The 14,158-nt window shown below is 32.0% G+C and overlaps 1 protein-coding gene across 2 annotated transcripts in view; it reads right to left on the bottom strand.

Annotated features, from left to right (window-relative positions):
- Positions 1 to 14,158, bottom strand: part of DHX34_1 (DEAH (Asp-Glu-Ala-His) box polypeptide 34) — a 55,788-nt gene that overhangs the window by 13,147 nt on the left and 28,483 nt on the right. For both annotated transcript variants that reach the window (XM_051214508.1, XM_051214507.1), the window contains 3 exons: positions 13,772 to 14,089; positions 9,787 to 10,128; positions 6,963 to 7,222 (listed from right to left, as the gene is read on the bottom strand). In XM_051214508.1, the coding sequence (XP_051067690.1) occupies positions 6,963 to 7,222; positions 9,787 to 10,128; positions 13,772 to 14,089 (920 nt within the window). The remainder of the gene's footprint in view (positions 1 to 6,962; positions 7,223 to 9,786; positions 10,129 to 13,771; positions 14,090 to 14,158) is intronic.

Here is a 14,158-nt window from a genome sequence, read left to right as displayed (position 1 = left end):
GATCAACTGGACAGTCAAACGCTCTGAAACGTGAATTACATACGATCTGATATAATCATGTATAATGTATGCACCAATATGATGGTAACAAATATGTGATCAAAGATCGATTAAGCTAAACAGCAATCAAACACGGTAGTTCACATATGAAACACGAAAATAAGCAGGAGGAATGTATATTTATTGCGGGAAGTTACATGATACATATGCGTAGTCTTCATTCGCCAGTTTGCATCTTTCGGTGAGTTTTGCCGTCTGAACCATCTTCTCGTTTGGTCGCCAAGTGTTCTACCAACGCTGTAATTTTGATGCATTGAAACTCTTCATTCTGTCTGACAATTGTTAAAACTTCAATGCCGCGTTCCGCTACATACTACTTACAAACATACTTGTGAATAGCATCAACTACATACAAATATAAGAGGACATGTTTAATAGTTAGCTACCTAATGATTTATAGCAATTGTACCTATTTCGGTCGACGGAATTGAAGTAGGATTAAAGTTGATTGATTATGGTAATGTTAAACATTTCACAATAATATCACTAATGTAAATTTAGGCCGTTTTCAGCTGATTAGAAGACTTAAAATACAAAGAATTCATTTTACTTAACACATCTTGTTTTTTTCTTAAATTTATTAAGGGATCAGTACACATAAAGTAAGACTATTGACAACTGTATCTACAACAAATATGCACGTAGAAAAATGATTCTTATTTTCGAAGATATTATATAAATCATGTAATTGAAAACATGTATTCAAGAAAAGGTTTCCAAGTTTGATGAAAAAAAGATTTAAGACGAAATGATTCACGACATTTCGAAAAATAATTCCTGTTGAAGAAATGACGTAAATCGATCTTACATAGCAATGAATGTAAATAACTTGGTCATCAGATATGAAATTATATACCTGCTTTTATTAATTTACACATTTTATTAGATATGTTGATGTTAATTGGATAAAACTTAATTAAAGAAAATGTGATGAAGGTTTATTGAAACCACTGAAATATGTTGAAATAGTAGCATTTGCTCTTAAAAATGTTTCACATTTTTAATCGTCACTCATATATTATAAAACAAAACGATACAGAATTCGTGTTTCAATGCAGTGAACATAGTTTAAATTTAATATTATAAAAAATCATCTGAACTGCCCTTGTTACTTTCATTTAGTATTATTAGTTCGAATCTTCCCATTGATGTTTAGGACTGCAGTTGATCAGTCTCTTATTGGCAAATGTGCATCCTGTGCGGATTGTCTCTGTATTGCCTAGTTACAAGCTTTATAAACAAACGTGGATGTTCGCTAGCAGCGAAATACAGGATGCGCGTTTCGTCCTATTCGGGACTAATCGGCTGGATGTACGTACATCCGAATTGATGTTCATCCCGAGACCCGAACCCAGTGTCATTCGCTTCAAACACCATCGCGTTATCCACTTGGATACTGAGTCTCGACAGCCAGTAGCTTGTGAAATGGAGTAAAGTTTAAATCTATTTTGTCCTTGTTACTATTGAATTTATGTAATTTAATAAGCACAAAATATAACATATTTTCAATTTATTGTTTAATCTATTCATGCATTTAAAAAATAAGTGAATGTTTAAAGTGTTAAATTTCCAATCAGTACACTACATGTTTGAATTCTACGTTGGCCATTGTAGATTAGACAACCAGACAATATTATTACTTCATACATAAGCTGTACAGCTTAAAACTGATTACATAAACCGATATTCCTTTACAAAAAGTTTCATTAACCAATAAAATCGTTCAACTTGTACATTAAGAAAGAAATATAACTTTGACAATGATTTCAGAGCAGTTAATCGTCAATAATCTATTTAGATAATCTAGATTGTACTTTTAAAAAAAACTATTAAAAATTTTGGCAAATAGAGTGAACATCAATTACAATAGTTTTAATATCAGAAGGGTGACGTTAGTAATTTCAATTGTTGAGATCATGAGTCCGTTGAAGCTAGACCACCATGGAACACCTGGAAGCACTGGACGACCTATCATGGGACTCCTCACCAGTGCGCATCCACGATCCTGCCTCGCAGGATTCGAACCCAGGGTCTACTGGTCTCGCGCGTGAACACTTAACCACTAGATCACTGGGCCGGCATCCAACGGTGTTAATGTCTAACTTAAACTAATCCGCGAAATCGAGAGACACATCCACCATCGTTATCAGTGAGTCACTATCTCACAAATGACCCGGTTGAAGTCCACTGGTCATAGATGCGCACTGCTGAGTAGTCCCACAATAGGACGAAACGGCCGTCCAGTGGTTCTAGGTTTTCCATGTTGGTCTAGCTTAAATTAACTCATGATTTCAACAATTAAAATAGTTTTGTATAATTTATATACTTTAGTTATCTGGGTGAGGCTAAACTCCACTCCCATTTGCAATTTTAACCTTGCATCTGGTAACTAACCAAAATCAAGCGTCGCTCCTTATTTAGACTATCGTAATCCATGATGGAAAGCGTATTTCGTTATCTGTTGTTTTTGCTAGCTTACATAAAAATGTAGTTTACTAAGACGAAAATACCACTCCAACATGCTACGGACGTGTGAATTGTAGCGTAGTCAGTTAGGATGGAAGAAAAATTACAACATGGCAAAAGCCGTACCTTCAAATAAATCTATAATAGAAATTATTCCAAAATGTTTACTATTGAGTGAATATATAAACGCAAACATAATAGTAGTCACAGACTACGATACAATTGGATAACTTGACAAAGTGAAGTTCATCCCCAGCTATTCATCTATATTCGGAAACATATCAGAATTAGAAGAATAAAGTATAATTCTATCACATGAATTAGTATTTAAGACATTGAAATATTATGAAAATTAGTCGTGTTTTGTCATTTATGTGTAACTATAATTAGTTTGGTCAGTTTGTTGTTGTCTATGTGTGCATACATAATGCATGCCAACTTCTAAGAATTCTATTATCATCTCATCATTAATTACAATATATTAAATTGATAAGAATAAGAATTTTATATACATTTTTTGTGTGTGTGCAGACTTATGATTATTTCTGTTTATATAGAAACATAAAGATAACAAGAATGTATAGTTAAATAGACATTTTCTATGAGATGACAATGTTAGCATATTTTAATAATATTTTAAACGAGATGAACTAAACTGAATATAACCTTTTCTCACCTATTTGTATAAATCTATTTTCTATCTAATTGATTAAGATAGGTGATTATGTTTGTTTTCTTCTTCTTCTTCTTTAGTTTAACGGATGATATGCTTAACATTTTTTTCAATTATATTTACTTTTTTTTAAAAAAATTACTCCGTGATAACCTTATCAATAGAACGTGAGAGAAAATTGTAATCTTTGTATAAATCCCTACTAGTTTGAAGAAATATTTATTTTTAGCATTTAACTATTGGGATATTCTATTTATTCATATTGTGATCCATTGAAGATGATAGTTATATGATGAGTTTAGTGGAAATCACCTAATTTCTTATAAACGAAGAATATTCACATATCGTAAAGAATTATGTATTCAGTACATCTCGAAGTCAAGCACTTTAATACATAGTTGAGCATCATGAATAATCAACTCAATATCACATAAAACAAAAAGACTTGAGTAACAAATGTAATCAACTATGAGAATCTAGAACCATGCAAGAATATGGTGATCACTAACTGTATTATTATTATTATTATTATTACTAAAGTAATTTTTGGCTAGAATTCATGTCATTGATACTAACCTACATGTTCATTGGACCGGGCTTTAAACAGCCTGATTAGAATTGATTTTTTTTCTACAGAAATCGATGACATACAATTTTAATATTAGCAGGTCAACAAAATTCAACCACAGACTTTCTCTCTTGTTTTTTTTTTGATAGCACACATACATACACACACAAAGGTTTATGTGTACATAAAATTTATAAAGACACATGAACTATCAATAATAAAGTACTAGTGGATAGACAGACCAATACATATGTGTCTTTTTTTGTTGTTGAATGAAAACCTGTCAGGACATTGAATTATTCTGTAAAGAAAATAAGAGAGAGATAGGCAGAGACTCGACGTTCATTTGTTGACTCCGCCCTAATAACATCTCCGATTTTTATAGACTAAAAGTTTCGAAATAACAACAATCGATCAACCGATCGATCGATTGTAAAACATGTAGAAGGTTCAACAAACAATTCTTTATACTAATTTGATAAATACTGTATGTATGTATGTATCTATGTATATTAGTTACAACAATCATAGATTGTTTTATTCAATTCATGAAACGGTCCGTAATTAATTTTTACAACCCAATAATCTAATAGTCATGTTTAACAAACAATGGTAGATTCAAAAAGTATAGTAAACCGAAGGATATATGTCTGTTTTGCTTAGTTATAGAGTATTAAAAATCTTCAAAAAAAGAATTATAGGAAACAAAATTTTTGGCATTTACAAACTACTTATATAACTTTCATGAAAATAAATTGTAAATAGAACACTATCAATAATGTTTAGTCATTTTTACTGATTTAAAGCGAGCAAATGATTTTACATTAACTTACTATGAAAATTCTATTTCAATTTACTAAGCTTAGTAAACATAGAATTCACATCATTCTATAGGTTTGATATATAATGGCTAAAGCGCTTCAAAATATAAAAATCTACTTCAATTAAATAATCTAAGCTAGACCACCATTGAAAACATGAACCTGGTGGTCTAGTTTAGATTGACTTATGAATTTAACTATTAAAATTACTACAATCTCTATAATGCCTCATTCTGATCATTCTAAATTCCTTAGTTTTTAACTTTTTAATGATACTTCATGATAAAATCTATATGAAACATAAATTTGTAGAATTTCGGTCTGATAAAATATGCTAATAATTGTAGATTCTAGTAATTCATGCTGAAAATATTATATAAACGCTCAAAAACGTGGTAAATTCCCCTTTGAAAACTGTACACTTTCATCAATAAACAAACATAGAATTTATAACAAAAAGAACAAAACAAACATGATACATAGATAATTTTTATATACATTGTATGTAGAATACACGTAAACATCAACTATGTTGAACTCAGGTAATGAAATAAAAAGAGGTTATTATCACACACAAAAAAAGCTAACAAAGAAATTGTGTGAAAAGTGAAACTATCATTTTAGTGTAATATTATTCATAGTAAGAATATGAATGGAAACACCAGTAAGACTACTTACTTACTTATGTGTAAATATCGTAATAATTACGAAATTTACCCACAATTCTTATTTCTAAAAGCTTAAAGAACTTCAGTTATCAGATACATTTCCATTCTAGATAAACAATCGCCAAACTGAAATTTACGAGCCTCATTTAAAAATTACTTAATATACGTGGAGGAGTATTTAAACATAATATTCAGTGATGAAAGCTAACTGTTTGAATCTAGACATAAATAACCTTCGGTTTCGATATATAAGATTTGGCAAACTTTTATTGTACATAGAATACATCAGCTAAATAACATATATCTATTTATAAAGACAATTAATGATGCGACGTACATTTAGAATTAACGTCACATAAAAGATGAGTACACATGAATGACTTTTATTCGAATGTTCAAGTTTTGACTACAGACGATATGAAAATAAATTTTAAAAAAGTTTAAAATCTAATAAAGGATTGCGTATCCCTGAGCAGATTTTTACTTATCGACAGGTTAATATGTTCAAAAGTGTTGAATACTCAGTTTAATTGATATCACGGATCTACAGAACTGAAAATTAGCGAAATACAATTATACTACTAAATGTAATTCAGTAGGTCGATTTTTATCAGTGAGTATAGTTCGCCAGATTTCATATGACTTGAAATATTTCAAGGTGGCCTTCAAGGTTCTAATCAAGTTCACAGTGGCGTATCCACGAATCCCAGCAGTCAGTATTTGGGACGATAATAACAACGAAAAAGCCAACCTAAAATTAACTTTCTATACATAGAATGCTAATTATTGTTACGCGAAAAACAAAGGTATCATAAGTGTTGCTTATAAGCTGTAATCGTTCAGATATCCCATTCACAAGAATGTATTTATTAGAACCAAAGTAGAAGAAATAATAACGGAAAGGAAGTCGAGTATAAAGGTGAATGAAAATATTTTAGCAAGCGTATCTTTGTAAAACAGTGAACGAGGAATAAGTACTTTCAAAAACATGAATATAAGAGAAATATTGTAGAATTCCTAAATAGTATATAAAATTCTCGCACAAATTACCAAACAAAATAAATCGAAGCTCCTTTATAAATGTAACCAATAATTGGAGAGTGTAAGTCATAAAATAAGATGAAACAGATTTATTTTGGTAAGGGATAATGACCATGTGATATTGTGGATCGACTAAAGTTGGAAACGTGAACCACTTAGATACCAGCTCAGTTACCCAAAGATATAGGGCTTACCACGAGCACTGAAGGCTTTAGGGTGGGTTCATTGTAAGATCCCGGATTCATATCGTTGAGTAATTCCTAACTAGGAAAAAACACCTGCCTAGTACTTCTCGAGTTTCAATGGTTTTCCAATTAAAGGCAATCTGTTATGTAAACTTTCATGTTGCTTATGACTGATCTGTTTACAAATTAACTTACTGTAATGACTAGTGCAAAATACTGGTACTGCTAATGATATGACTATTTGTGGTATGACTGCAGAAAAACTGCCACTTGCTACTCGTTACAATAGAACTTAATTCAAGACAAGATTTACTCAGAAAAAACAAACTATGTATAAATAATAAAAGAGGTTAATAGAATAACTGATCACTATTATTGAGGTTGTTGTGAGTTGTTTAAAAAATCCCTGATGACAATATTAATGCAAGTGATAGTCATTATATTTTAAAATTTTATCATTAAAAACAACTATCAGCTTACAGATACATAAGTAATTGATGATCGTATGCAAAGCCAGACGGTAAAACATCAAGAATACTTTCTTCTTCTGTTTGTTCATCATCGAAATCATCATCTCTTTTTTGTTTCAAATTTTTATTTGGTAATGATGTTTGTGACTTTTGTATCTTTGACAGGTTCGGACGATTATTATTCCGTTTTTTTGAAGTACGCTCAGGAAATAAAACATCTGGTTTTCTAACAAAGACATCATTTGGATGAAGTGTAACAAAACCTTTATTCTAAAATAGAATAGAAAAAATAGTTAAATTATCGACGAGGAATATTTGTAGCATAGAATGATCATTTTGAAGGTGTTGTGTTCTTTGAGCTGGATGGTTTAATTGTGGAGATCTCAATGTCTTTCTGGATAACATAATCAACATACGCTTCAATAAGAAGTAAGTGATTAGAACTTAACCACAAATGACTAAAAGTTTGTTCTGTTGACCTGGACAAATTATAATAGCTCACTTCTTATTAAAGTATAGGTTGATAATATTGTCTATATAGATAATACAAGCTTCACTCAGCTCAAATAACACAAAAACTTCAAAATTATGAGACCACAAAACAAAATATATCATTGTATGAAAAAGAATCAATAAATTAACATATCAGATAGTAAGGAAATTTTCAGCATGTTTAACTTTTAACTCATAAACATGAGTAATACCAGGTAGATATATTAGTTCCTAAGTGTTAGTAACAAAAAAATGTTTATTAACTAATGTTTTTCTTCAGTTTAGTATGAGCATGACGTAATCAATTGAGTTAATCAGTCATAAACAACGTAAGACACGAGACATAGATATGGATCGGTCTAGGTAGATACACCAAATAAGCACAGAGAGATTAAATTAAAATAACAAGTTCGAAAGGTATGAAAATAATACCTGGAAGGATTAAACATAAAGAATACAGTTCTAAATGAAAGCATGAATTCAGGTGATAAAAAGTATCGAATCTTATTGAAACTGAGAATTTATGAGAAAATAAAGAATAGGCGTATCCTAGCCACAATGATTTATCTCGATCTCTATTATCCAAGGCTTCCAATCACTTTCAGGACGCAGTTACGGGGCTATTGATAAAGTAAAGATCAACAGCCACTTTGCTCCTAATTCCACTATCAGTCAGTAGGTGGTCCTAACAAATACGAGCAATATTTCGATGATATCTATGATAAAAAAATGTTACTTACTACATGTCTTCTACCGTAAAAAGTTCGTTTCACAGCTATGAAGTTAAATAGATCATACTGTTGCATGATACACCAGGCTTTTGATAGGTAGAAGGGATGTATTTTTTAAATCACATAAAAATGACCTTTTAAACCTATGTCGAGATTTTGTCTTTTACACCACATAATCGATGAACCACAGAGGTTTGCATCCTATTAAATACAAGGCCACACGATGATCAAAACGAAATCATATTAATCTGATTCATATTATTATAACCGGAAAGTATTAGACCATAACTTACCATGATTTATGAATACCAATGAATACATGACTCCGCGTGGAGCCCCTCTGGGACTACTGCCCGTAACAAGCCCGGATAAAGGAGAAGGGCTGGGCGTGGGATTAGCGACCTCACCCCGTAGAAAACTAACTAGAAAATAATTCAAACCATTTAAACTGTGCCCTGGAAGTTAGAAGGTCTTCATTCAGAAGAGTTATGGGGCTGATGTCCCTTCTGACAACCACAGCAACGATTAATTTAAGTACATAGAATGCTCGTACAATGTGAGAGATCTGGAAGACAGACATGAGAAAAATGAACAACGATTCGACAGAACTAGAAAGTAAGGCCCAGGACAGAGTGGGTCGGGGAATGCTGGTCATCGGCCTATGGTCCATTAGGAGTAACAGCTGTGTGTAAGTAAGTAAGTAAGTAAGTAAGTAAGTAAGTAAGTAAGTAAGTAAGTAAGTAAGTAAGTAAGAAGTAAGTAAGCAAGTAAGAGTAAGTAAGTAAGCAAGTAGTAGTGGTAGGTGGAGTGAAGTAGTAGTGAGTGCAGGAGTAGTGAGTGAAGGAAGGTGAGGTAGTGAAGTGGAGTGAGTAGAGTGAGTAGAGTGAGTAGCAAGTGAAGCAAGTGAGTAAGTAGCAAGCAAGTAAGTGAAGTAAGTAAGCAAGTAAGTAAGTAAGTAAGTAAGTAAGTAAGTAAGTAAGCAAGTAAGTAAGTAAGTAAGTAAGTAAGTAAGTAAGTAAGTATGTATGTATGTATGTAAATGTATACATAACTAGGACAGTTTCACGGAATTTTTAACTGAGTAACCGATTTGTAGTTAATTAACTATTATCGACAAAAAATTTCTCTTCTGCTTTCTCCTAACAAAATTCATCTACATTATTTTTGTATTTTTGTCGCAATCAATATTTATCTTGACAATCAGTAAGTGTATTTACTCAATTACTCCTGATACCCCTCCCGGAGGAACATAGGCCGCCCACCAGTAAGCGTAGTTTTAATATAATCCTATATAATTGCTGCTTGAAAAGACTTAAAACGTCCAAAACACCAACAACTTAAATCCTCTAGAATAATCTTTAACATGCAAGGGAAAACTCAGTCGACTTCTTGACCAGCGTTCAAGAATCAAATATGTTTGAGTGTACTTTTATAAATTGACATTTCTGCTATTTCGTCAAACATTTCTCGTTACTTCGACTAATTATCTTAAAGGGATATATATATATATATATATATATATATATATATATATATATATATATATATACTACAATGTCAACCAAGTGGTATTCTTCAGATTATATTAATGAACTAAAAACGAACATTCACCTTAGTATGAAATACCATTTCAGCACCAGCTCCAGCTGTACCACCACGATTAGCAACACGATAAGCGTTGGCTGGATCACCAATAGCTAACTGAGGATACATACCACCAGCTAATACAACTTTTAATAGTTGAAGATCAGCTTGTGTCATGTTTTGTTGAATACTAGCTGATTGAGCTAAAGACGATAGATTGTAACATAATACTAGTTCTAAATCTTGTACAGGTACATTTGATGAATTGATTGATGAACAACGGCTCGACGCATTTAACCATTTACGTAATTTAGATGAATCACTTTCCATATGATGATCTTCTTTTTCAGATTCCGAGTTATCACTCAACTGTAAAATTAAAGTAAAAAGAGGCAATGTAATGAAAATTATTGGAAAATAGAAAATGATAATAATTCAATACAGTAACCATCATGTTGAAATACTTTAAGTGAAGCTGAGTTACAGTGTATTATGTACTAAAGATTATCATAATATTTGATAGCTAGACTATGGATTAGAGGATGCAGTTAAAATCTGACCCATTGATTTCACGTTAATGGTCTATGAAAAATAACACTGTCATTGTTGAGATTACCTCGAAAAATAGGTTATTAATATCACGACAATTACGCGCTAAATTGTGTTATGATCATCATTTTCTCCAATTGATTACTTCACATTAACTGTCCTTTCCACTGGTCTATTTTAGTATTTCTATTCTAAGGTCATATAAACGGAATAGAATAAACACTGTTATTACTATAACCGCCTTTTTCTCAAGAAATTAAATACTCATTTTTAAAGATTCTTATTATTCTTATATGTGCGTTGTTGAATATCATCAGAAACTTATTATACTGTTATTGTTCATCCGGCATCTAATAGTCAAATTGGATTCAAACCCGTATCAGTACTGTCATACGCTCCTTCATATGATATCTGTCACAGTGTAAAGGTGTTAACAACTTCATAAATTATAATAAAATTAACCGTTTGGATATTGTCAAACAGTAAGCAAGATCCTATAGACCATTGATAAACGACATACTGCATTCTGATCATATATATAGACGAAGAATGATTCGGACTAACCCTAATATGACTGTGAAACTTGCCTTAAGCCTGACCACTTTCGGATTATTAATTTGGATACAGGATTGCAGAACCTGAAGAGAATTTACTGAAAAGAACATTCTTTGTTCACATAGTTATGTTTTGTTAAGGTGTGTTTTATTTGGCAACACTTTATTATGAACAATGAGAACTGAAAGGAAATAACTATACATACTACAAAATTGTACAGTATTCGGTATGAAATGCGATCAAACTAGATAAAGTAAACAAAAACTATGTATTTGAAATGATGATGACTTCTAGCCTAAGGGGAATACTGGTAAAAGAATACTTTATGAACGAGCTAACCAGAATAGAGAATGCGACTTTTAGGTTTTTATACGAAATTAAAATATCATGTATTACGAGCAGTAGATATACTTTTAAATACTTCTCAAAACATTTAAAATAATAGCGGAAAATTATTCTGTGCAACAATATGGTAAAAATGATATTTTTTAAACAGATCAAATGCATCATTTTTTTCTCTTTAGATTATATATATATAAGGTAAATCAAAGCAACCCTTAAATCCTAACCTCAAAATTCTTAATAATGGAACAAACCTAGACGTGATAATACTGAATTTTAAAGAGTTTTTCATATTTTTGAGTGAAATACATCGATCTATACAGTTACCCACCATTGTTAAATTATAACTGGTGTCAATTTGTGATGCAAACCATAAACTTAAACCCCTGGTCTTAACCTTAACTACAAAAAATTTAGAGACTCTTAAAAATGTGTTTGGATCCTTTTAAGGGTTGGAGAATATGGACAATCTATATCCATTGAGACGAGTTTATATATTATTGTTTTTTTTTTCGATTTACATCCAAAAGAACATGTAGAAAACAAGAATGAACTTGTTAATTGTATAAAATCTGTAAAATCTATAAAATCTATAGACTTCGTAATATTATTGTTTTTTTCCATAAACTATCGACTTATAAAAGCTATTTTCTGATTTGCCAGAAAATGGCTTGAATTTCATCGTGGTTGTTTTAATCTCTTTACTATACTATACTCTCACAGTATAAGCATTTGGTTGTTCTATGTTCATCAGCTTAAATAGTTTAATTGAGAGGCTTTGATTATCATTCAGGACAACGTTATACGTGACTAATCAAGACAAAAGTTAGAATTTTTGAAAATCATTTTATAAGTCCTGCATCCGTCCGTTACTTGCAACCCAACACAATGATTTAATTCTATTTTGTGAAGTTACTTGTACCAACATACTAAGACAACTGTGAACACGAATTTAACTGCAGAAATGTCACAGAATTCCTAGAGGGATATCGCTCATACCAATTTGCAAAGAATAAGTGGTATCGACATACATCTATCAATCTATGCAGGAAGGATTAATCAATCGCCATTTCAGAGAGCAACCTAGTAAAAAAGTCACTGAGAAGAGGATGAAATGAAGATAACGAGGAAATCCAATCACAACCAAAGCTACCAGGACGGATTGGTTTGACGAGGTTTTTGAATAATAACGAAATCTTTGCAATCAAACCATTTAGCTTAGATGATATAACTTTACTAGAACTGTCTTTTTAAAATTGAAACTTTCAGCTAATCTGTTAATAATCATTTGATAAGTTAAACTTATTCGGTATTCAGGTCATGGAACATTTCTTCAGTACTTTGGTTAATTCCGCAAATACCATGAACAGATGTGTTAATTCATACACCTGAACATGCATAACAGGGTTTCTTAAAGATTAACTCGTGTTAAAACAATTTTTACAAGAAACTTTGATAATATCGAATTCTATTTGAAACTAGCAATCATCATAATCCATTCAAATCATTATTCATTTATTTTTACTGAATAACATACATATTTGGTACAGAAATATGATTAAGAATTAGTTACAAACCATTGGACAGTGATTCTTATTTAACTTAATTCACAAGTAAAGAACAGTGCACTAGACTTTGAGCCACAATTTGTTTGGTGGCTAGTGATACTACCCGGATGCCTAAGCGAAAGTGCATGAAGCGGGACTCTAACATGTGACCTGCTAATTGAAAGCCAGATGTCTTAACTAATAGGTCGTCGCCTTTAGTACAAAAGACAAATAAATTCACCTACAAATTACTGCATAACACCGGTTAGAAAATGGCTTCTTTCTCATGTGTCAAAGTACACATGTATTTTCTTATACGATAACAACTAGCTGCCAAAGTGAAGTATGCGGAGTGAGTTAGAATATGAAACATAAAATATATATTCACTTAGTGTTGTCTTACTTGTATCTTCCAATTGTTATTTAGGACTGTAATTGACCAGTCTCTTGTTGGCACATGTGCATCTTGTGGGGATCGCCTCTACATAGCCTTAAGTCACAAGCTTTTTAAGCAAATATAGATAATGGCTAGCAGTGGAATCCAGGACGCCCGTTTCGTCCTATTTGGGATTCGTTAGCTGGATGTACCTGTATCCCACCAAGTGAATTTACACCTCACCCCATTGAATAGGAAGGTGGCTATCAGGACTCAGTGGCTAAGTGGATGATGCGACGGCCTTTGGAGCGAACGGTACTGGGTTCTGGGATGCAGGTACACTCAACTGATGAGTCCCAAATAAGACGAAAAGCGCGTCCTGGATTCCACTGCTAGCCATTATCCATCTTTGCATAAAATATAAGGGTTTAATGTCTAGTAATTAGACCAGTGCTTCATTTATGTGACTTAATACATGTTCAGAAACCCGACTTTCAGACACATTTTATGTACGAAAGTTAGTGATAATACCTGAAATAAATAGAGTGTGGGTCGGATATCCGTCCTAGTGATTGAGAGTCAAATTCCTTTAGCACCGAATCACCGAACTTATGCAATGACGCAAACAAATAGCAGAACTTACATTATCTTGTAAAGTGAGAAGTCGGCGTCGTTTAGATTTCATTCGTGCACTACATCTGGCATAATTTAAATTTTTAAAGTGTTGTGTTCTGGATGGGTTTTCATCAAATTCTGTGGATTTACTATCAAGAAGACCACTGTCTTTTAACAACTGTGCGAACTGACTACGTAATCGGACCATTTCATGAAGACGTTGCTGTTGTGCTCCAATACGACGACACCATCGTTGAATGTTTTTACATCCCTTGTCATTATTATTATCATCAAATTCGTCTAATTCATGGTCTTGTTTAATAATACCAGTCGCCTCCGATTTCATCTAATGGTTACATCAAAAACAATTGTAATCAAAAACGTTATTTCACACTGAAAAATGAATTATGGAAGA

This window comes from Schistosoma haematobium, chromosome 2 (genome assembly GCF_000699445.3).
Source record: "Schistosoma haematobium chromosome 2, whole genome shotgun sequence".
NCBI lineage: Eukaryota > Metazoa > Platyhelminthes > Trematoda > Strigeidida > Schistosomatidae > Schistosoma > Schistosoma haematobium.
The sequence above is the reverse complement of the archived record's forward strand: the minus strand, read 5'-3'. Positions and strand labels throughout refer to the sequence as shown.